Source organism: Lemur catta, chromosome 4 (genome assembly GCF_020740605.2).
Source record: "Lemur catta isolate mLemCat1 chromosome 4, mLemCat1.pri, whole genome shotgun sequence".
Taxonomy (NCBI): domain Eukaryota; kingdom Metazoa; phylum Chordata; class Mammalia; order Primates; family Lemuridae; genus Lemur; species Lemur catta.
This window is the reverse complement of record NC_059131.1, coordinates 68,031,508-68,054,068: the sequence shown is the minus strand read 5'-3', so window position 1 is coordinate 68,054,068 and position 22,561 is coordinate 68,031,508. Positions and strand designations below refer to the sequence as shown.

The 22,561-nt window shown below is 45.0% G+C and overlaps 1 protein-coding gene and 1 pseudogene across 2 annotated transcripts in view; one reads left to right on the top strand and one right to left on the bottom strand.

Moving 5' to 3' along the window:
• Nucleotides 1–22,561, bottom strand: part of RPIA (ribose 5-phosphate isomerase A) — a 41,934-nt gene that overhangs the window by 16,957 nt on the left and 2,416 nt on the right. For both annotated transcript variants that reach the window (XM_045550053.1, XM_045550052.1), the window contains exons 2-3: nt 8,104–8,164; nt 5,857–5,912 (exon numbers count right to left, since the gene is read on the bottom strand). In XM_045550053.1, the coding sequence (XP_045406009.1) occupies nt 5,857–5,912; nt 8,104–8,164 (117 nt within the window). The remainder of the gene's footprint in view (nt 1–5,856; nt 5,913–8,103; nt 8,165–22,561) is intronic.
• Nucleotides 20,861–20,954, top strand: LOC123637598 (annotated as a pseudogene).

The window sequence follows — 22,561 nt, the reverse complement described above, 5'->3', positions numbered from 1 at the left end:
CTTTACATTTTCCTTTCTACCGCCTAATGAAGATAGGAGTGAAGGCAGAATGAGCAATAAATTCTGGTTTTAGCTTAAAAGACTAGATCTGGCTTTCAAATGCTTTACTTTCTTCTTCAAAAGCCTTTAATTTTAAATGGCAAATCTACCCAAGATCATTTAAATCCCTAAAGATTTACTTATTTAAAAAGTAGGGTATGAAATTGTTGGGGCTCAGAAAAATGATACTTGAAAATGAAGGCCTCAAAAGCAAAAGTTTTTCTGTGACATTTTGCTCTCCTGTCTCTGGCCACTCATTGTCCCCCCAGGCCAGCCATAGAAACTATTAGGTTGTTAAGTATGAAAAATGTCCAATTTCCATAAGTACTAAGTTTGGCAACTAGTATCTCTGACATTTCACTTTGATACTTTTTGTTTCATTTTTATTGTGAAGATACATCCTCATTCTTTCAAATGCACAGTTTAGCTTATGATTATCTTTCACTTTTTTTTAAAAGCAATTTTTGTGAAACCATGGATAAGTCAAAAATCACGTTATGTTCCATCATGGAACTGATGCAACACAGACAGCTCAAAATATCAATGAAGTATTTGGGAAAGATGTGGCTAATGAATGCACAGTATGTCAATGGTTTGAGAAGCTCCATTCTGGTGATTTTAATCTTGAAAATGAGCTACGTGGGCGACCCGAGACCAAGGTAGATAATGATGACCTAAAAGCTGTAGTGGAAGTGAATCCATCTCAACCCACGCATGAATTAGCAGCAAGGTTGGATGTTACTATTCCAACAATATTGGACAATTTGAAAGAAATCGGCAAGGTAAAGACACTGGATAGATGGGTTCTGCATGAATTAAATCAGTGTCAGAAGAGAAGTCATCTTGAAGCTTGCCTTTCTTTGCTGTCATGACATAAAAGGTGAGCCATTTCTACATCGTATTGTTATGTGTGATAAAAAAAATGGATTCTTTCTGACAATCACAAGCGTTCAGCACAATGGTTGGATAAAGATGAAGTGCCAAAACACAGTATGAACCCAAATATTCATTTAAAAAAGCTAATGGTGTCAGTTTGGTGGTCCAGAGCAGGTATTATCCACTACAGCTTCATGAAACTTGATCAATCGATTACAGCAGGTGTCTACTGCAACCAATGGGATGAAATGATGAGGACGCTTACTATTAAGCAGCCGAGATTGGTCAACAGAGACTGGCCAATCCTCTTGCAAGACAACACTTGACCACATGCCGCATAAACAATGCTGCTCAAACTACAGCAGCTGAACTTGGAAACTCTGCCATCCACCACATTCACCAGACCTTGCACCAACTGACTACCCACTTCTTTCAGGCTTTGGAACACTTCTTGCAGGGAAAAATATTCGATTCTTAACAAGCTGTGGAAAACACCTTTCTCGATTTCATGGCCACTCACTCTCTAGACTTCTTCACTGCTGGCATAAAGCAAAACTGGCCAGGTGCAGTGGCTCACGCCTATAATCCTAGCACTCTGCGAGGGCAAGGCAGAGGATGGCTCGAGGTCAGGAGTTCGAGACCAGCCTGAGCAAGAGCGAGACCCCCGTCTCTACTAAAAAAAATAGAAATTATATGGACGGCTAAAAATATATGTAAAAAAAAAAATTAGCCGTGCATGGTGGCGAATGCCTGTAGCCCCAGCTACTTGGGAGCCTGAGGCAGAAGGATCACTTGAGCCCAGGAGTTTGAGGTTGCTGGGAGCTAGGCTGACGCCATGGCACTCACTCTAACCCGGGCAACAGAGTGAGACTCTGTCTCAAAAAAAAAAAAAAAAAAGATGGCAAAACTGTGTCGATAGTTTAGGCACATACTTTAATTGTACTGCTTCTTGTTTAAGATAGAATAAACTACACTTTCTATTTGAAATCAGACATTTCACATTTAGTGACCTAAAAGAATTCCTCTTCCCCAAGGCAGGTCATAGAAACCAGAAAAGCTTTTCCTCAAAGCCAGCCATAAAACCTAAAAATATTACTCTAACTTTCCCCCAACTTTCTGTGTAAAAACTGGCCATTAAGAAATTATCTTACCTACCTTGTTTAACTAGGGTCCTGCCCCATATCCAGAAGCAAAGAATGCTGCCTAAAGGCCAGGAACAATCTGAACAGAGAAAGGCCTTGTTGGATTTCCCCACTCAGTCTATTAGCGATAGATCAAGCATCGAAACTCAATAATGTTTACCCACCATGCTAATTCAAATGGAGGCCGAAGTAGCCTCTAAATGATGGACAACCATTTTGGATGCAGAATCACAAAGTATACATTTACAGAAAAACATATGGACCCTCTTCTTCCTTGAAAATTACTACCAGTATATGTAGCTGTACTCCGACAGCTTAATACCACACATACAACGTACTATAGTTAGTAGGAATGGGGATTATTTTTAACAATACTCATATTCTCCCAATGGGCAGTTGATGGGCCATGTTAAATAATAATACTTAAAGTCCAATTACTGTTCCTAAAACATTCAGAATTCTGAAATCAATGAAAACATGGTCCCTAATTTCTACCTCTGTTCAAAATAATATATGGTATGTGGAGAAAGAATGCTTTTGTTGGAAAGAGAAGAAAATTGAACCTATAACCATTTTAGATCTTACTTGCAAATAGATAATATTTGATTTAAATTATACTGCCATTTGGTGCAATACTGGGTTCATAAGAAAGTTACTTTTAGGACAAAATAACACTAATGATAATGAGGACATTGATAATCAGATATTTTCAAAATTGGAATTCAACCCTCCTCAAGTTGTACTCCCAGCAGGAAATGAATGGCTGGATGAGCAATTAGACATAAATCATCAGCTAATTACAGTTCTAAATGAATTCAGTCAAAGATATCATAAGGTGCAAATACAAACAAACGAGGGGGGAAATATTCAATTAGTCGCAGACTATAAAAATGTATATTCAAGGTTCTTTTCTATGATGTGTTGTTGCTTTTTCTTGTTTTGTTTTTGGAGACAGAGTCTCACTCTGTTGCCCAGACTAGAGTGCCATGGCATCAGCTTAGCTCACAGGAATCTCTAACTCATGAGCTCAAACGATCCTCCCGCCTCAGCCTCCCAGAGTGTTAGGATTACAGGCATGTGCCACCATACCCGGCCTGTTGTTGCTTTTCTTCACTGTTGTTTTTTTTTTTACCTCAATGGTCCTCTCTCTCAGTTGATCATCCACTGATTATTTTTCTAATATTTCTATGTTACAAATGTTATAGATATTGTAAAAATTACAAATGTCACCAAAAGAATATTAACTCCAGCCAAAATTATGTTATTATAGTTCATCAATTTGACCATATAATGTGCACCATCACATCTGAGTAAGACTCCTAAGGAATAATCATAATTGCAATGATCATCTCATTTCTCTGTAAAATGAGACGTTAGCATAAGAGCTTTCTGCATTCCAAAAGGCAACACAGGAGCCTTTTCATCCTCCCTGACAAACCAGATGGTAACACTTCATATAGGGCTGAAGAATAGAACAAAGGCATTTCAGAATTCCAATTTGATGCAATACACCATGTAATTCTAAAAAACGGGATCAGTTGTCTTCAAATCTGTCATATATTATTTGGTCTTCAAAGTCCTCCTTTAGAAGATTTCGACTAAAAAAGGGGCATTGTGAGAAAAAGGAAAATCTGAAAGAAAAATTTTAAAAGCAGTGCAAATGGACAGCTGCCGTTGGACATAATAGATAATAGAAATGAGGCCTATGAACTAAAGCTAAACTCTCGCCTGCAAGGCTGGAGTCTGTCAAATATTTCACTGTCGTGTACTGACTGTAACCCTGCCCACCAGATGAAGTGCAAAGGCAGGATGCAATCTATCACCTCTCTCCAGACCCTAAGATGACTACATACTTGTTAAGTTTTTATCACACGTTAACCACAGATTTACTTTATCTATGTATAAAGTCAGTGAGCACCAATTAGAATCTTAAGAATTTGCTTCACTGCCCCTTTCTCTCATTTTCTTTTTTTTTTTTTCTTCTGAGACAGAGTCTCACTCTTTTGCCCTGGCTAGAGTGCTGTGGCGTCAGCCTAGCTCACAGCAACCTCAAACTCCTGGCCTCAAGCAATCCTTCTGCCTCAGCCTCCCAAGTCGCTGGGACTACAGGCATGCGCCACCATGCCCAGCTAATTTTTTCTATGTATATTTTAGTTCTCTGGTTAATTTCTTTCAATTTCTTGGTAGAGATGGGGTCTCGCTCTTGCTTAGGCTGGTCTTGAACTCCTGACCTCGAGCGATCCTCCCGCCTCACCTCCCAGAGTGCTACCATTACAGGCATGAGCCACCGCGTCCGGCCCTCCCATTTTCTATATAGCAAAACATATATACTGAGCCTCATGTAACCCACTCCTGGACACATTCTCAGTTTGTGCTGAGTCTGTGTTCCTGGGCTATAGTCCTCAAACTTGGCACAAATAAAATTAAATTTGATTTAAGTCTATCATGCTTGCTATGTTAAACTTTTGGGCTGACAAAGTCGAGAAAAATAAAACATAGCAAGAAAAGCATACAGTTTCAAGATACTGGGGCAAATATCCAATCAACTAAGAGAATATTCATCTAAAGACCAAGAAATGGTATGGTCAGGGGTTGGAGAGGTGAGGGGAGTGTGCTCTTTATTTTCTAGATAAAAAGACTTGAATAATGTTTCTTCAATCCATATGTATGCATAACTTTAAAAATAAACACCTTCAAATCTCACCTCTGACATAAAAAATTAAATTAAATTAAAATAAACACCAATATCAAACAATTTATTAACTAAGAAATAAAAATACTTGATCAAGTCACTTGGAAAAATTAGCTACTTAGCTTTCTATAAGACTAAGAAAACCCACCACAAGCCATTTTGACTTTAAAAGTGTCTCCTCAAGACAGCAGGATTTCAAAGAAAAAAGACATGCAAACCCACTTAAGGTATTGCCTTCAGTCCCTGGGTATCCACCAACCTTGCTCAGGGTCCCCAAGAGATTTAATATGAAACAAGCTCCAAGAGCATGCACTATTCTAACTCTCTAAACTGTCTACCTGGAATCCCTGCCTCTACTTCCTGCTCTGTCAGGGTATAGAAGGAACCTTACCGAACACTCTCTCCCTTCACCGGAGCTGGCTGCAGGCTGCCAGCATTCTGTGCCACCAGTGGGAGAGTTTTTGAAGAAAACCTGGCTGTCCAAACCTAAGTTTATAAAATCCCAGGAGGATCAGCCACCCACAAGTCCAACCTGCTATTCCAGTTCATAGTATCACCTTGACTAACCCAACGAGAGATTATACAGATAACCCTCCCTGCAATGGACAGGTGAGGGATTGGAGATGGCCCTACCTGAGCACCTTTCTTCCCATCTACTTCGGGAAGTCTACTCTTTCCTTATCTTTCCACATATTTAACTGGCTCCACTGCTTTCCTTCACCAGCTCCTATTTTATAATGAAAGAGCATTAGATACAGCATCAAAATACTACACCTATGTTACTAACACATCACTTAATTCCTTTTAGCCTCATTCTCACCTATAAATGAGGCTACTATTCCTTGAGGGTAGAGACCACATGGTCATCTCTGCATGCTCCATGGTGTCTGAACTCAAGATGCACTGAAGTATTCACTGAATGAATAAAGGAATGCACCTAAAAACACACTTCCAGGGAGCAATCCTAAGTCAATAAACTCCTCTCCCATTCCTGGTTCTTGCCTAGAACAACCCTGAGCTACAACACAAAGCCACATGTCCACGTCGTTAGGAAACTAGAAGATTCATCAGCAGCTGTCAAGATACAGAATGGAAAGGAGGACATACCTGGAAGGAAGTGGGAATACAGACGAGGTTCAGATTCTCTTGCTTCACTCTTTCAGCTGTGGAGACAAAAGCCATATTGGTGGTTTTTCATTCTCTTCACTTTATTCTCCTTGTCCTATGTGTGTTTGCTCAAATCCAAGAGAAAGGGAAAGGTCTATCTCCCACTGACAGTTGCCTTTCATTCTGCGTCCCCATCCTTGGTGAAAACGCTGGTGACCACACTTTACACATCAGAAGACAGGGACACTGGACACAAGAAAGTATAGGGAGGCAAGTACTAACCACAGAAAGAGCTGTGTCAATGTTTGTTATTATAATGTACCTGGCAATATTCTAAGAACTTTGTATATATGAATTCTTTTAATCCTACTAACCCAAAAGGTAAATTATGTGAAGAAAAATAAAAATCTCAGGACCACCCTCTCCCAACTACTCATGCAAAAGGGAAGATCTAGCTGGAGGCTCAGTCATCCCCTTCCAAAGGAATGCTGTTACTAACACTATGCATGGGCCAGATCCCCAGGAAAGGTAACTACAAGGACTGCCCTCACCCTCACCTATTATTCCTAAGAAAATTCCTTGCTGGCCTCCCATAAGCAAGGATATGCAAATTATAACTTTGGGTCTGCAGGCCAAGTCTAGTTCCTAAAACTAAAGTTTATTCTACTAACAAATCTTTTAAGTAAGAAAATAATAAAAATAAATAATGTCTGTTTCAATCCGCCCTCATAATGCACTACAAGTTTACCTTTCCAGGAGCAGAAGAAAGGTAAGATGAAACATTCTTCCACCTACCCAGGGATATCTACATAACTGATGCTTCCTTCATTCCCTTGTTCTGTTCTAACAATCACCTTATTTTATGAAAAATGCAGATTTTCCTGGGCCTTACAAAAATGTAACCATTTTGCCTCACTGCCCACCCCACTGCTCCTTTTTCTTTCTGTATGCCCTGTCCCCCCTTAAATACTGAAGTTCCCAAATTCCCCTTCAGAAAAAGTCATAGATTTATATGTGGTTTGTGTTTTTCCTGGGCTTGCCCTCAAATTTTGACTTAATAAACCTCCACTGATTGAGATCTTTGCCTCAGTCACTTATTTTGGGTTGTGAGTTATAATTATTTCCCCCATTTTACAGATGAGGAAACTGAGGCACAGAGAGGTAAAGTAACTTGGTAGTTACACAGGTAGTAAGTGGCAGATTTGGGATATGATCCCAGGCAGTCTAGCTCCAGTCTTAACTACCCTTTATTGCCTCTTCCAGGGAAAAGCTGGAACTTCACTTTTGCACTTTTAGTAAAAAATATAATCATTTATAGGTCCCAGAGATTACTTAAAGGGGGTTTATATATTTTTAATTTGTACCTTTCAGGAAAGTTTGATTTAAATTAAAAAAGTCTTGAAGAAAAAATTCTCTTACTAAAATTTCAAGTCTTTTTAATCACTGAGTACATCTTGGGAGGTTCAGATGCCAGTATTATAAAATCCACAGTAATTCCTGTGCCCCAAAATTCTCCACACACTCAGTTAAGATAGAAACGTATGTAACACTAAAACTCCTATTTGACCAATGAGGCGGCTTCCAGAAGCCATCACACCAGCACGACAACCATTCCTTAATGACAAAGTGTCCGGGACTCTCCCTCCTGGGCCCTGCCCCTTGACACCTAGAAAAACAGATCAGCATTCAGACCTCTCCTCTGGGTTTTGTTCTTACAAACAAAGCAGGGCAGTAAAACCTGTTGAGCAGTCACAGGGGCTGATAAGTCCTGAGCCTTTCCTAAACACAGAAACACCCTAATCCAAGTAAAATAAATACCTGCAGGAACCAACCACCAACTGCAGCATCCACTCCTGGGTCATGGTCAAGGCAAACTTACTCTGACCTCAATTTGTTCTCCTGAAAAAGCCTGAGATCACACACAGGACCCCTGATGGGAGCATGCTATCAAAATGATTTAAATTATGTTGGGACTTCATGCAAAGTCAGCTCCTCCTCTCCAGCTGAGCAGAGTAAACAAAGGCAAAGGCATTCTCCAAAGTTAGTTGAAGAGTTCCAAGAAGCCCTCTCTCCACAAAAAAACAGAAACACTCAAATGACCTCAGGCAGGTATCCCTTCTCCCCAGCTCTACACGGCTAAAGCCAAGATGGGCAAGTGCCAAACCTGTGCCCCACATCCTCCCTCTTCTCTATCTCCCCATCCCATCATCATACATAAAACATCCAGTAGACAGGCCAAGAACATACCTATTCGCTGCACAGCATGGACAATTGTAGAACCACTTCCAATTCCCAGCACTTGATTATTCTGCCAAAAAAAGGGAACAAAAAACAAAACTTATTAATACTATATTTTACTCCCTTCTCAGCCCACTTTCTAGAACTATAAAATTATTAATATTATTAATAGCAATTCACCAACACAGGTGCAAGGTAGGTACTGTGCCTACTTTTACAGAAACATAACCACTGAACCTCAAAGCTGTACTTTATCCCAATGCCTAGTGGGCAATTAATGAACAGGGCCCTCCTCCCTTCATTTCCCACACTGCCAACTTCACCATTTCCTCCCTATATTCTACCAGACAAAATGATTGGCTCAATTACTTACAATTGTATAGTAACTAAGTCAATCTCACAGAAATGGCCCGTGGATAAATACTTCAAAATGTAGAACAGGACTGAAACAACATTTTAGTTAATTCTGTGATGGCTTGCTTAATTTATAGCTAATAGCCAAAGTCCGCTTTTGTATACAAGGCTTGCTTGCTTAATTTATAGCTAATAGCTAATAGCCAAAAGTCTGCTTTTGTATACAAGGATGGCTTGCCTAACGCTTGGTTGCGATAAAGAGCTAAAAAAAAAAAAAAAAAAACATAAAAGACCTGTACTCCCGCTGCGCGGGGTCCCTGCCCATAGAAAGAGACCACTGCGTTGGTGCTCGGGGCTTGGACCCTAGTTCGAACTAGTCAATAAACTCCTTTGCCTTTTACAGCCTCAGTGACTCTGTCATTCTGTTCCCGGGGCCGAGGGAATCTGGCTCTAACATTTTGGGGGCTCGTCCGGGATCCCAATCCCCCGGAACAGAATCCAGATCCGAGGAGGAGTTGGAACTCTTGAAATCCGTACGGTGTAGGTGATTGGGCCCTGGAAAGAGACCGGCAGAAGACTTAGGCGGACGCGCTGGTGGGTCGCTGGTCGGGAGTGACAGGAGACGTCCGTCACCCCCACGGTTGGTTTTGCTTTTTTTTTTGGTTTCCAGTCAGTGGGAGGCACTCCCGAGAGGGGAGATAAGTCCGGGGCCACTCGGTAGTCAGTGGGAGGCACTCCCGAGAGGGGAGATAAGTCCGGGGCCACTCGGCAGTCAGTGGGAGGCACTCCCGAGAGGGGAGATAAGTCCGGGGCCACTTGATGGAAACGGTGTTTAGAAAGGCGAAACCAGGTGGATCCGTTTGACGAGGAATCCAAACGGTAGCCGGCTAAGTTGTGTGTTGCGGGAGGCACCCCCGAGCGGGGATAAGTCCGGGGCCGCTGTTTGTCATTCTGTCTTTGTTTGTTCCCCCGTTGTCGTTACTTTGTCGTCTCGTCTGTGTTTTTCGCTTCTATGACGCGCCTGGTCTTGGAAGGTGCAGTGTTCTGGGTGCAGCTCTTCCTCCTCTGTTCACTAGCCCTGGTGTTTGGTGTCGGTCTATACACTGTAACACCCCAGGCTTGGAGTACTCCACAGAAGTGTGCATTTACATTCTTCTACTGGGTCGTAGTGGGAGTCCTAGCGTGGCTCCGGATCGACCCTCCCTTCTAAGAGGTAAAGTCTGTCTGTCTGACTGAGTGAATGAAGTGTGACTGTATGAGGTTCCACGGCTACGGCTACGGAATCTGAGTGGGTCCTAACCTGCGTTTCTGTGGCGACGTCGTACGGCATAACGGTGATTCACTCCCCTAAAAAGGAGTGACCGGGCCCGGGCTTTATACGGGTACACCTTAGCCAAGACGCGCCTAAGTTCCCGCGAGGGACGCAGCCAGGCGGACACCTGAAAGAACTCCCTCCCCTGATACCCTTGTGAGCATGGGTCAGACTCAGACAACACCTCTGTCTATCCTCATTGATCATTTCAAAAATGTTAAGGAAAGGGCACACAGTCTTTCCTTGGATATAAAGAAAAATAAATTTATCACTTTGTGTGAGGCAGAGTGGCCAGCCTTCGGGGTAGGATGGCCACAGGAAGGAACATTTGATGCTGAGCTTATTGAAAAAATAAAAGGGATAGTCTTTGGTCATCACGGTCATCTGGACCAAGCCCCCTATATTATAGTCTGGCAAGACTTGGTCCAGGATCCGCCACCTTGGCTAAGGGCCCTCCTGCCAGCATCAAGGAAGAGGACACAAGCCCTGGTTACCAAAGAGATAAAGAGGAGTGGGGTGCAGGATCCTCAGCCCACAGGGTCACCTGTGCTGCCAGACTCTAATCTATATCCAGATTTAATAGACCTAGAGTGGCATACACCCCCACCTTATGATCCCAGGGTGGCCCAGGGGGCCCAGGCGGCTCCTGCGGCTCCTGCGGCCCAGGGGAAGACGGGGCCTCCGACGGGGGGGCCGGCGTACGGCACTAGACAACGGACTGGACAAACTCCAGATCTTGAACCAGTGAGGGTGCTTCCCTTGAGGGCCGTGGGACCCCCAGGAGTGGATGGGGAGCAGGCACATCAGTACTGGCCCTTCTCCACCAGTGATCTTTATAATTGGAAATCTCAAAATGCAAATTTCTCTGATAATCCGAGAGATCTAATTAACCTTTTAGATTCTGTCCTTTTCACTCATCAGCCCACATGGGACGACTGCCAACAGTTACTTAAGGTTCTCTTTACCACGGAGGAGAGGGAGCGAATCCAGGGGGAGGCTCGAAAGTTAGTTCCTGGAGAGGACGGCAGGCCTACTGTCAACCCTCGGGTCATCGACCAGACCTTTCCCCTTGAACGGCCGCCCTGGGACTACAATGAGGCTGAAGGTAGGGAGCGTCTCCGGGTCTACCGCCAGACTCTGATGGCCGGTCTCCGGGCGGCGGCACGGAAGCCGACCAATTTGGCTAAGGTAGGGGATGTTCGGCAGGGGCCCGAGGAGAGTCCAGCGGCTTATCTAGAAAGGATTATGGAGGCTTTCAGACAGTACACTCCCATAGATCCCACTGCAGAAGAGAGCAAGGCGGCAGTAATGATGGCTTTTGTTAACCAGGCAGCCCCGGACATTAGGCGTAAAGTGCAAAAAAATAGAAAGGCTGAGTGAGAAAACTTTGAAAGACCTGCTGGAAGTGGCGGATAAAGTCTATAACTATAGGGAGACGCCGGAAGAAAAGTTAGAAAGAATGAGACAGGAAGATAGGAAGTTCCAGGCCGGTGAGGCACGTAAGGCAAATAAGGAGATGGCTAAGATCCTACTTGCAGCCATGGGAAGGGGACAGTCAGGGGCAGATGGCAAAGAAGGACCCTGGAGGGAAAGACTAGGCAAGGATCAGTGCACCCACTGCAAGGAGCATGGACATTGGGCTAGAGAATGTCCCAAGAAAAAGGGGGGCCCAGGGAGCAGAGCATCGCCTAAGAGAGTCTTACTAGCAGGGCAAGGAGAAGATAGTGAATAGGGAAGACGGGGTTCGGTGCCCCTCCCCGAGCCCAGGGTAACTTTGCAAGTGGAGGGGAACCCAGTTAGCTTCCTGGTGGACACAGGGGCAGAATACTCGGTGATTACCAAAACTACTGGAAAACTATCCAATAAGACTAGCTGGGTACAGGGGGCGACTGGAATTAAGCCCTACCAATGGACCACTCAACGAAAGTTAGATTTGAGCTCGGGGCAAGTGAGTCATGCTTTTATGGTCATTCCAGAATGCCCCACCCCATTATTAGGAAGGGACATACTCACAAAATTAAAGGCCCGTATCTACTTTGAAGAAGAAGGAATAATAATAACTGATAATAAAGGCAATCTTATCAGTAGCCCCCGGGTTACTCAAATCTTGACCTTGGCTCAGGCAGACGAGTACTGACTGTATCAGCCCATGAAGATCAATCAGGAAGGGGAAATGAGCTACTGGCTTCATGAGTTTCCTGAAGCCTGGGCTGAGACAGGGGGAGCAGGATGGGCAAAGCATCGGCCGCCTCTCTATATTGAACTGAAACTAGGAGCTGAACCAGCCCGGGTCAGGCAATATCCTATGCCCCAGGAGGCCAAGACGGGCATAATGCCCCACATTCGAAGGCTTCTAGATGCTGGAATCCTCCGAAAGTGCCAGTCAGCTTGGAACACTCCGTTGTTGCCAGTGAGGAAACCGGATGGGAAAGATTATCGGCCTGTGCAGGACCTCAGGGAGGTCAACGCGCGGGTCCTAGACATCCACCCTACGGTTCCCAACCCTTATACCCTGCTAAGCACCCTTCCCCCGACACAAACCTGGTACACTGTCCTGGATTTAAAGGATGCTTTCTTCAGTTTGGCAGTAGCCCCGCGCAGCCAGGAAATATTTGCCTTTGAATGGCAAGATGAGGAAAGGGGAATTCAGGGGCAACTGACCTGGACAAGGCTGCCTCAAGGGTTTAAGAACTCACCCACCTTGTTCAATGAGGCCCTTCATGATGATTTGGGTGAATACCGTGCCAACCACCCAAAAGTGACTTTGCTGCAGTATGTAGATGATCTGCTACTAGCTGCCCCAACCCCACAGACCTGCTTGAAAGGCACTAAGGACCTGCTTAGGGTGCTAAGTGAACGGGGATATTGGGCCAGTGCTAAAAAGGCCCAGATCTGCAAAGAAGAAGTCACTTATCTAGGATATAAAATAAAAGGAGGTCAGCGATGGCTGACTGAGGCAATGAAACAGACTGTGTTAGGGATTCCCACCCCAACTTCATGTCAAGAAGTGCGAGAATTCCTGGGGTCAGTAGGGTACTGCCGTCTCTGGATCCCAGGTTTTGCAGAAAAAGCTCGGCCCTTATATGAAGGCTGTAAAGTGGGCCAGAAATGGGAATGGACTATGCAAATGGAAGATGCCTTCCGGGCCCTAAAAAAAGCTATGTTAGAGGCCCCGGCCTTGGCGCTCCCTGACCTCACAAAGGAGTTCCACCTGTTTATAGATGAGAGAAAGGGAATAGCCAAGGGGGTGCTTACACAGACATTAGGACCTTGGAAACGGCCAGTAGCGTACCTGTCCAAAAAGCTAGACCCGGTGGCAGCAGGGTGGCCTGCGTGCCTGCGAATCATTGCAGCTACTGCTTTGCTGGTCAAAGATGCCGACAAGCTCACCCTGGGCCAGCGTCTGCACATCACCACCCCTCACGCCATAGAGGGGATCTTGAAGCAGCCACCGGGACGATGGATCACAAACGCGAGGCTGACTCACTACCAGGGGCTTCTGTTAGACGCCCCTCGCATCGGATTCCGGACTCCTGCCATCCTGAACCCAGCCACGCTTCTGCCAGATCCGGTGCCAACAATGCCTGAACACAGCTGCCTTGAGATCCTGGCTGAGACCCAGATGGCCCGGAGTGATCTGCGAGACCGCCCCCTCGCAAACAGCGACCTGATCTGGTTCACGGATGGGAGCAGCTTCGTCCAGGACGGACACAGGTATGCAGGGGCGGCCATAGTAGATGAGCAAGGCAGGCTTATCTGGGCCACACGCCTTCCACAGGGGACCTCGGCCCAGAAGGCCGAACTGGTTGCATTGACAGAAGCCCTTCGTCGGGCCCAGGGGAAGAGGCTGACGGTGTATACTGACAGCCGCTATGCCTTCGGGACAGTACATATACACGGAGCCCTCTATAGGGAAAGGGGCTTCATTACAGCTGAAGGCAAGGAAATTAAGCACAAATCGGAGATACTCCAATTACTGGAAGCCATCCTGCTACCCAAGGCAGTGGCTGTAGTCCATACCCCGGGGCACCAGAGGGGGGACTCCCTTGAGGCCAGGGGCAACCGGGCCACGGACATTGAGGCAAAAAGGGCTGCGGAAGGGCCGGTACTAACCGATGTTCTGCATCTAAGCTTGCCGCCCCCTGGGATGGGAAAGATGCCCCCCCAACCGGACTATTCCAGCACGGACATAAGGTGGGCCACAGAAAAGCTGCAGGCGACGCCGAACAAGGACGGCTGGTTCCAAGACGGAGAACATCGCCTGATAGTCCCTGAGGCCTTAGGGAATCACCTACTAGGGCACTTGCACCAGACAACGCATCTTGGCAAAAAGAAGATGTTACAGCTGCTGGCCACGGCACGACTCAGATTCAAATCACAAGAGAAGACGGCAGAGGACATTGTCAAAAACTGCCGTGTCTGCCAGGTTATGCAGCCGGGGAAGGTCAGAGGGACCCATACAGGTACCAGGGAACGGGGGAGGCAACCTGGGTTGTTTTGGGAAATAGATTTTACAGAGGTAAGACCAGGGAAATATGGGTACAAATACTTACTGGTCATGGTAGATACCTTCTCAGGGTGGGTAGAAGCCTTTCCTACTAAAGGAGAAACTGCTTTAATAGTGGCAAAGAAAATATTAGAGGAAATAGTTCCCAGGTATGGGCTGCCAGAGAGCATAGGGTCTGACAATGGACCAGCCTTCACAAGTCAAGTTAGTCAGGGACTAGCCCGGGCACTGGGGACAGATTGGAAATTACATTGTGCATATAATCCCCAGAGCTCAGGGCAGGTAGAAAGAATGAACAGAACCCTGAAGGAGACTTTGACTAAATTGGTCCTAGAGACTGGCGGAGACTGGGTGACCCTCCTTCCCTTCGCCCTGTTCCGAGCACGGAACACCCCCTATCATTTAGGCCTAACCCCCTTTGAGATTGTGTATGGTGCTCCTCCACCAGTAGTGCCAAAAATAACTTTTGGGGCTGCGCCTGAAGCCCCAAAAGAGGTGCTACAGGCTGTACAGGCTCTACAGCGAGTCCAGGGCCAGATTTGGCCTGCACTCCGAGCTTTTTACCAGACAACCCAAGAGGGGAAGAGAGAGGATACTGGGCACCTTTACCAGCCGGGAGACTGGATATGGGTGAAAAGGCATAATAACAAAACCCTAGAGCCCAGGTGGAAGGGACCTTTTCAGATTATTCTTGTCACCCCCACTGCCCTAAAGGTTGATGGTGTGGCAACCTGGATACACCACTCTCACGTGAAACCTGCCAGCGAGAGTGACCAGGAACAACAGCGTGACCAGTGGAAGGCCTCGGTGGACCCAAGAAATCCTCTGAAGACCAGACTGACTCGTGTGGCCCAGTGATAGAAGTGCCTGGAACAAAGATGCTTGTGGTGACTGTTATAATTGTGACTCTTGTGGGAACGCTAGTGACTGATCCAAATCCCCACGTGCCTTATAACCTCACCTGGGAAATCACTAACTTGGAAACCCATGAAGTTTATAATAGGACTTCAGGGACGACCCCACTAAACACTTGGTGGCCGGACCTATATTTCAACTTAGAACAATTACCGGGCATTGATGTGGACTATAACCCTGCAAAGCACAACAGGTGGATAGGAGGAACCGCGGGGGGGGGGATGGTGTGGCGCCAAGATGGCGAATTTACTCGACGCCAGGCCCGGATAGAGTTAAGTAGGAATGGGTTTTTTTGTATGTCCAGGATTTAGAACAGGGGAAATGAGACGCACATGCGGGGGAATTGAGTCCCTCTACTGTGCATCCTGGAGATGTGTGACCACCAATGATGGAGAGTGGAAATGGCAGGTCCAACCTCTTCTCATCGAAATGTCTTTTGTCCGGCCGTGCTCACGAACCAGGTATGCCTCTGACTGTAACTTAGTACGTGTGAGGTTTACGGAGGAAGGAAAGAAGGACAGACGGTGGGTCACGGGATTATATTGGGGATTCACCCTCTATGATCACAGCAAAGGGGGGCGAGGCACTGTAATACAAATTAAGCTGCGGGTCTCTCCCATCCAAGGCGCTGTAGGGCCCAATAGGGTGCTGACAGAAAAACAGTATACCCAGTGCCCGACAATCCAGAAACCCACCAGCACCCCACTTATACCTTCAGAGGCAACTCAGGTGGCCCCCAGAACACAGGCTCCGGTAGCAAAGAACCTTCTATGGAAAGTGCAAGAGCCACAAGACCCTTTATGGAAAATGCTGATCGCGGCATATGGGGCTTTAAATCGCTCCGACCCCAATGCTACGGCAGCTTGCTGGTTATGCTATGATATTAGACCCCCTTTCTATGAAGCAGTTGGATTAACTGCTCCCTTCAACTACTCAGAGGAAGAAGCCCCTGGATCTTGCATATGGGACCACAAGGGCCCCGGGCTAACACTTCAGGTAGTTGCCAAGAGTGGAATCTGTATAGGAAAGGTAACCCCCACTCATACACAGTTCTGTGCCAAAATCCACCCTTTGGTAAACCGGACTGTAAAGACAAAATGGATCGTTCCAGCACTCAATGGGTGGTGGCTCTGTTCTGAAGTAGGCCTGACTCCATGTCTTAGCCTGTCTGTGTTTAATGAGTCTAAGGAATTCTGTGTCCAGGTGTTAGTATTCCCTAAGGTTATTTACCATCAAGAAGATATAGTATACGATGCATGGACAAAGGGCACAGGCAGAGCCAGGTTAGCTAGAAAAAGGAGAGAGCCCCTTACAGCAATAACCGTGGCTACCCTTTTTGGCCTGGGTGTAATAGGAGCAGGGACAGGCATCTCAGCCTTAGCCATGCAACATAGAGGATTTGACCATCTAAGGGCTGCCGTAGATGAAGACATAACCAGAATTGAAAAATCCATCTCCCTTTTAGAAAAGTCCCTAAGCTCACTGTCTGAGGTGGTGCTGCAAAACCGGAGGGGACTGGACCTTGTATTCCTCCAACAAGGAGGGCTATGTGCGGCCCTTGGAGAAGAGTGCTGCTTTTACGCTGACCACACTGGAGTAGTTAGAGATACTATGGCTAAAGTCAGAGAGGGACTAGCAAAGCGAAAGCGTGAGCGCGAACAAAGAGAAGGATGGTTTGAGTCATGGTTCAATAGCTCCCCTTGGCTAACTACTTTGCTTTCCACTATACTAGGACCCTTAATTGTAATCCTGCTCATTCTCACTCTCGGGCCATATATCCTAAATAGGCTGGTTGCCTTTGTAAAAGAACGGGTTAACACTGTACAATTAATGGTTTTGCGACAGCAGTACCAGAGCTTAGAAATGAAAGACATAAGAGGCCCATAAACCAAATACGAGCAGGAGTGCTCGTATAAACAAAGAAAAGGGGGGAAAATGTAGAACAGGACTGAAACAACATTTTAGTTAATTCTGTGATGGCTTGCTTAATTTATAGCTAATAGCCAAAGTCCGCTTTTGTATACAAGGCTTGCTTGCTTAATTTATAGCTAATAGCTAATAGCCAAAAGTCTGCTTTTGTATACAAGGATGGCTTGCCTAACGCTTGGTTGCGATAAAGAGCTAAAAAAAAAAAAAAAAAAACATAAAAGACCTGTACTCCCGCTGCGCGGGGTCCCTGCCCATAGAAAGAGACCACTGCGTTGGTGCTCGGGGCTTGGACCCTAGTTCGAACTAGTCAATAAACTCCTTTGCCTTTTACAGCCTCAGTGACTCTGTCATTCTGTTCCCGGGGCCGAGGGAATCTGGCTCTAACAAAAGATTCCTGGCCAACCCCCCAGGGAAGTAATCAGAAAGAAAAGGCCCTAGGGAAAAAACAACAGAGCCTAAGTAAGTGCAGAAAGCTGGGGTTTCTGGCTTCAGTGTCTTTTCACACAAGTTTAACATATAGAAGGCAGGGGACTGACCACAGGCACCTTCAAACTGGTGGTATCACAGTGTTAACTAAAATAAAATCCTAACACTCCCTGCACCTCACCAGCTGACTGAATGGACCCCCTCCTGGCCAAGAGGATACACTAAAACTGATTTGCTGGCCATAAGAAGGGAGGTCAGACACACCTCATCATGCCCCCTCCCTTCTTGTAGGTATCCTTTCTAGCTCATTGACAAGCCTAAGGCTATGCAAGACAAACCTGCAGATCCTCAAGTTACACAACAAATACACAGCCTGTAGCTTGTCTCTGTTTAACAAACTTCCTCATCTCAACTTAAAACATTCCAAGCCTTTAGACAAAGCTTCATTTTTTAACCAATTACAAGTCAAAGAGTCTTTAAAGCCACCTATAACCTATAAGCCCCCCACCCTTTCAGATGGCCCACCTTTTTGGGCCAAACCAATGTCTGCCTTCCATGTATTGATTTATGACTTTACCTGTAATTCCTGTCTCTCCAAAATGTATAAAACCAAACTGTAACCCAACCAGAGTGAGTCTACTTGCTCAAGGCTTCTTGGCCTTGGCTCCAGGTCATGGGCCTTAAATTTGCCTCAGAATAAACCTCTTTAAATTATTTTACAGAGTTTGGCTTCTTTTCCATTGAGAATAGGAAACCTCAGAGATACTTCAGGCCCACTAGCTAGAGTTCTCCCAAAGTCAGCAGAATAGGGGAGGGTCTGAAGTAACCTCAAACAGTGAATCACTTCAGCATATGTCCAGTTGATGCCAAGGGGCCCGTTTGGTACAAGCCTGCCTCAGAGAAAAAACAGGAAGAGGGCAAAGGCTTAGTGAGAACCATGAGAAATAGTCTTGACTCACAACAGGAAGGATCTGTAATAGACGTAGAGCACTTCCTGAATACAAAGGACAAGAAATAGGCGTCATAATTGTGAACTAAAATAAAATCTTAAGGCTCACCACCCCACCCCACCAACTGACTGTGAATCCCCTTGTGGCCAAACGAATATCCTAAAACTAAATTGCCTGCCAGGAGGAAGGAGGTCAGACACAGCTTATCAGGCCCCCTCCCTTCTTGAGGACATCCTTTGTAACCCATTAACAGGCCTAAGGGCATGCAAGACAAACCCACAGGTCCTCAATTTACACAACAAATATATGTCAGGTGGCTTATCTCTGATAAACAGCTCCTATGTTAAAACATTCCAAGCCTTTAGACAAAGCTTCATGTTTTTAACCAATTATAAGCCAAAGAATCTTTAAACCCACCTATAACCTTTAAGCCCCCCCCCACTTCGAGATGGCCCACCTTTTGGGGCCAAACCAATGTATATCTCCCACGTATTGATTTACAACTTTACCTATAACCCGTCTCCCTGAAATGTATAAAACCAAACTGTAACCGAGCCACAGTGAGTCCACTTGCTCAAAGCTTCTTGGGCGTGGCTCCAGGTCACGGTCTTCAAATTTGGCTCAGAGTAAATCTCTTTAAAATTATTTTACAGAGTTTGGCTTTTTTTTCAATGGACACAATTCTGAGCCTATCTTAAGAGAGAAGGTACCTATGAGCAGTAGGGGCAGAGTAAGCGGCAGCCGAGTCATTTAGATCACAAAGAGCAAAACAAGACCAGGAACTAACAGGAACTAACATGGAGCTCAGTTCCTAAGCAACTTCCTGGGATCCATCTCCTGCCAGAATAAGGCAAAACAACTAAAAACCAAAGCAGCAGCTACCATTTATTAAGCAAAAACCAAGAAGAATTATAAAGTCAAATCTCACAATACTCTCTTATGACCCAGAGACTCACTCTCCCCACTTTAGAGATGAATTCAACATTGTTAAGGAAAAGTTTAAGACTCTGAGCTGAGTAAGAGAGATTACTGGTTATGTTTTCAATACGATGTTGAAACCTCTTAGTATCTTCTGACCCTCTGCCTTTGATTAGGCTATTTGACAACTCTGTAGAGATATACTTGAATTCATAGAAAATTGTTAATTAACAAAACAAACAATTCTTGTCCTTAGAAATGCAAATTAATTTTGTCCTGTGAGATGCAATTATTATCCTATAGATAAACTGATCTTGTAAATTCATTTTAACATTTCTTAACTGCATATAAATTTATGGTTCTTTAACTTCTCCTGTTGCTATAGTTTGAATGTTTGCTCCCTCCAAAACTCATGTTGAAATTTAATTGCCATTGTAACAGTATTAAGGGTGGGGCTTTTAAGAGGTGATTAGACTAGGAGGGTTCGAAACTCATGGCACCATCCAAGGCACCAATCAACCTCTCTCACCTCCAGAACCGTGAACCAAATTATAAATTACTCAGTCTCAGGTATTCTGTTACAGCGGCACAAAACAAAGACACCAGTGAACAGGTTCTACACCTTTTCCAGTTCCCTCATTAATTTAGGTAGTTAAATAAAATATTTGACATATGTTCATTTTATGTGTATCATGATTTTACCTTTATTTTTAAAAAATCATCTGTTAACAATATCAATGCCCTTTCCCCTACACATACAAACTCACTTTGAATAAGCAAGTTCAGGAAGTTCAATTCACTGAAACATGATTTCATTTCAAATTTCTTAATTTGAAACAACTGATTAACAATGAATTAATTTGGCAAGGGAAAGCCCATAGTGAAACTTCCTTTGTAGGAGTAAGAAAAGTCCTAAAGGTCCCTCAGGACAAACAGGGCCACAGTTAAACTCTGCATTCCTCACAGCACAAAGGCCACTGGAATACCCAAGGCCAGCCCCTGGGCCCTACATTTGATATAGTCCTTCTCAAAGTTAGACTACATCTGAAACTAGAAAAGAGTAGGCATTAGAAAAGAGTTACTCCTCCCCCATAAATGAAATGCTAATGTCCTACAACCACACGCTTGTACACTAATAATGCTTCTATACCTGGGCTTCTACCTACAGAAGACTTTATCCATCAACTTCTGCACTACTTAGTGGAAACCACTTTCACCAGTTTGCAGTTCCAAAGTCACCAAATACACCAAGGGACTTGGGCCATCATCAGGGTAGAGCTTGCACTAGGTCAGATTCCACCTGTGACAATGCCCTCAAGAAAGTAACACATCCAATAAAATCATTTAACTGTCTGGGCAAACCCCCAAAGGCAAAGACTTCAAGACAAGTAAGTGGTATATCACAACACAAAAACATTCAAAATGGCAAAAATATCTCAACATATAAAAATCTTCATGCTCGCTTCGGCAGTACGTATACTAAAATTGGAACAATACAGAGAAGATTAGCATGGCCCCTCTTAAAAAATAAAAAGTAAATAAAATTTTTAAAAAGCCATATAAAAATCTTCAAGTAATGCGAAAATGCCTAGGTCTGAGTGTGGAAAAACTCAAATTGGTTTCCCTTTGGTTTTACACTGCAACAATCATCAATGCAGAAGACTGCTGAGACAAAATATGTGCGGGTTTCTCCCCACACACCAAGCAAGCAATCAAATCTGCAACAGACCCCCACTAGATATCTCCAATTCAGTTCTAACACTATCTACCTGGAGACCTCCACCACAAGACCACCACCTCCTTCCCATCAGTCACAAGTTGGGGTCTCAGAACTTCTGACTCACCAGCTTCAAGTTGGGGTTCCCGCACTTCCTATTTGGGTTTGAATAATTTGCTAGAGTAGCTCACAGAACTCAGTGAAACACTTAAATTTACAGTTTAATACAAAGGATGCAGATGAAAAGATACATAAGGTGAGGAATGAGGGAAGGGGTGCGGAGCTTCCATGCCTCCCCCAGATGCGCCACCCTGCAGGAACCCCCACATGTCCAGCTACCTGGAAGCTCTCCTACCCAGTCCTCTTGAGCCTTTTATGGAAACTTCATTGGATAGGCATAATCAAAGAATGGACAACCATGTAGAAATGTGATTGGGCGAAAAGGGTATGATCTAATACTGACTGAGTGGGGAAACCCAGCAAGGCCTGTCTGTTCAGATTCTTTGTGGCCTCTCTGTACAGCATTCCTTCCTCCCAGGTATGGAATGGAACCCCTTCTGAAATGGGGGTCTTATGACCTCAATCAGACAAGGTAGGTCAGAGAATTTCTTTATTGCCAGCTCCAAGACAGAAAGACAAGGGAAGATTTCTGCCTTGGGGAGAGCAAGGAGCAGGCGAAAGGAGAGCAGAAGATAAGAGACAGAAATTCTGTTTTCTGAGGCCTGCTTCTGAGGCCTAAAGTGCCCCAACATTATAAAAAAGACTGAAACAAGGGCTATGGAAGTCATGAGCCAGGAACCATGGATGAAAAGATATATATACATATATGTATCTTTCTCATATTATACTATCACACTATAGCTAGATTTAACCTGACCCTCACACTTGACCTGAAGCTGAGAACTCCAGCTATACAATAATTCAACTGCCACAGTCCTCATTACTAAGCTCAGCCATACAGTCATGCCATTCAGACTCCCTGAAGGCAGGTGGCACACAGATGAACTTGGGTGAATCAGACCAGCTGTGTACAAGACTCCTCTTTTGGCTTTTGGAATAGACTAGGAATTGCAGGGGCCTGCCAGTTCGAAAGCTCTTGAACCATGTGATCCTGCTACTTTGAAATCAAATGACTGGCCTAGGAATCCGTGCCCTTGCCAAAGCCAGCCAGAGGTGACCAAAGGCAACCCACAAGATGGCCCAACAGCAGAAGACTGCCAAACAGGCCCTGCTAGAGGAGTGGCCCCATTCTAATGGGCAATACTAAACCACATGTATGTGCAACATCAGAACTTCATTCATCTTGTCCAGTGGAGTAACTTTGAAAATTCTAGTTCTGATGACCAACTGGAACCACTGCCCACCAGCTTCTTCAAACTAAGCCAGTCAAAAAACAAAGGCTGGGCTCCAAAGAAAACAAAGGGATGAGGCTCCAGACC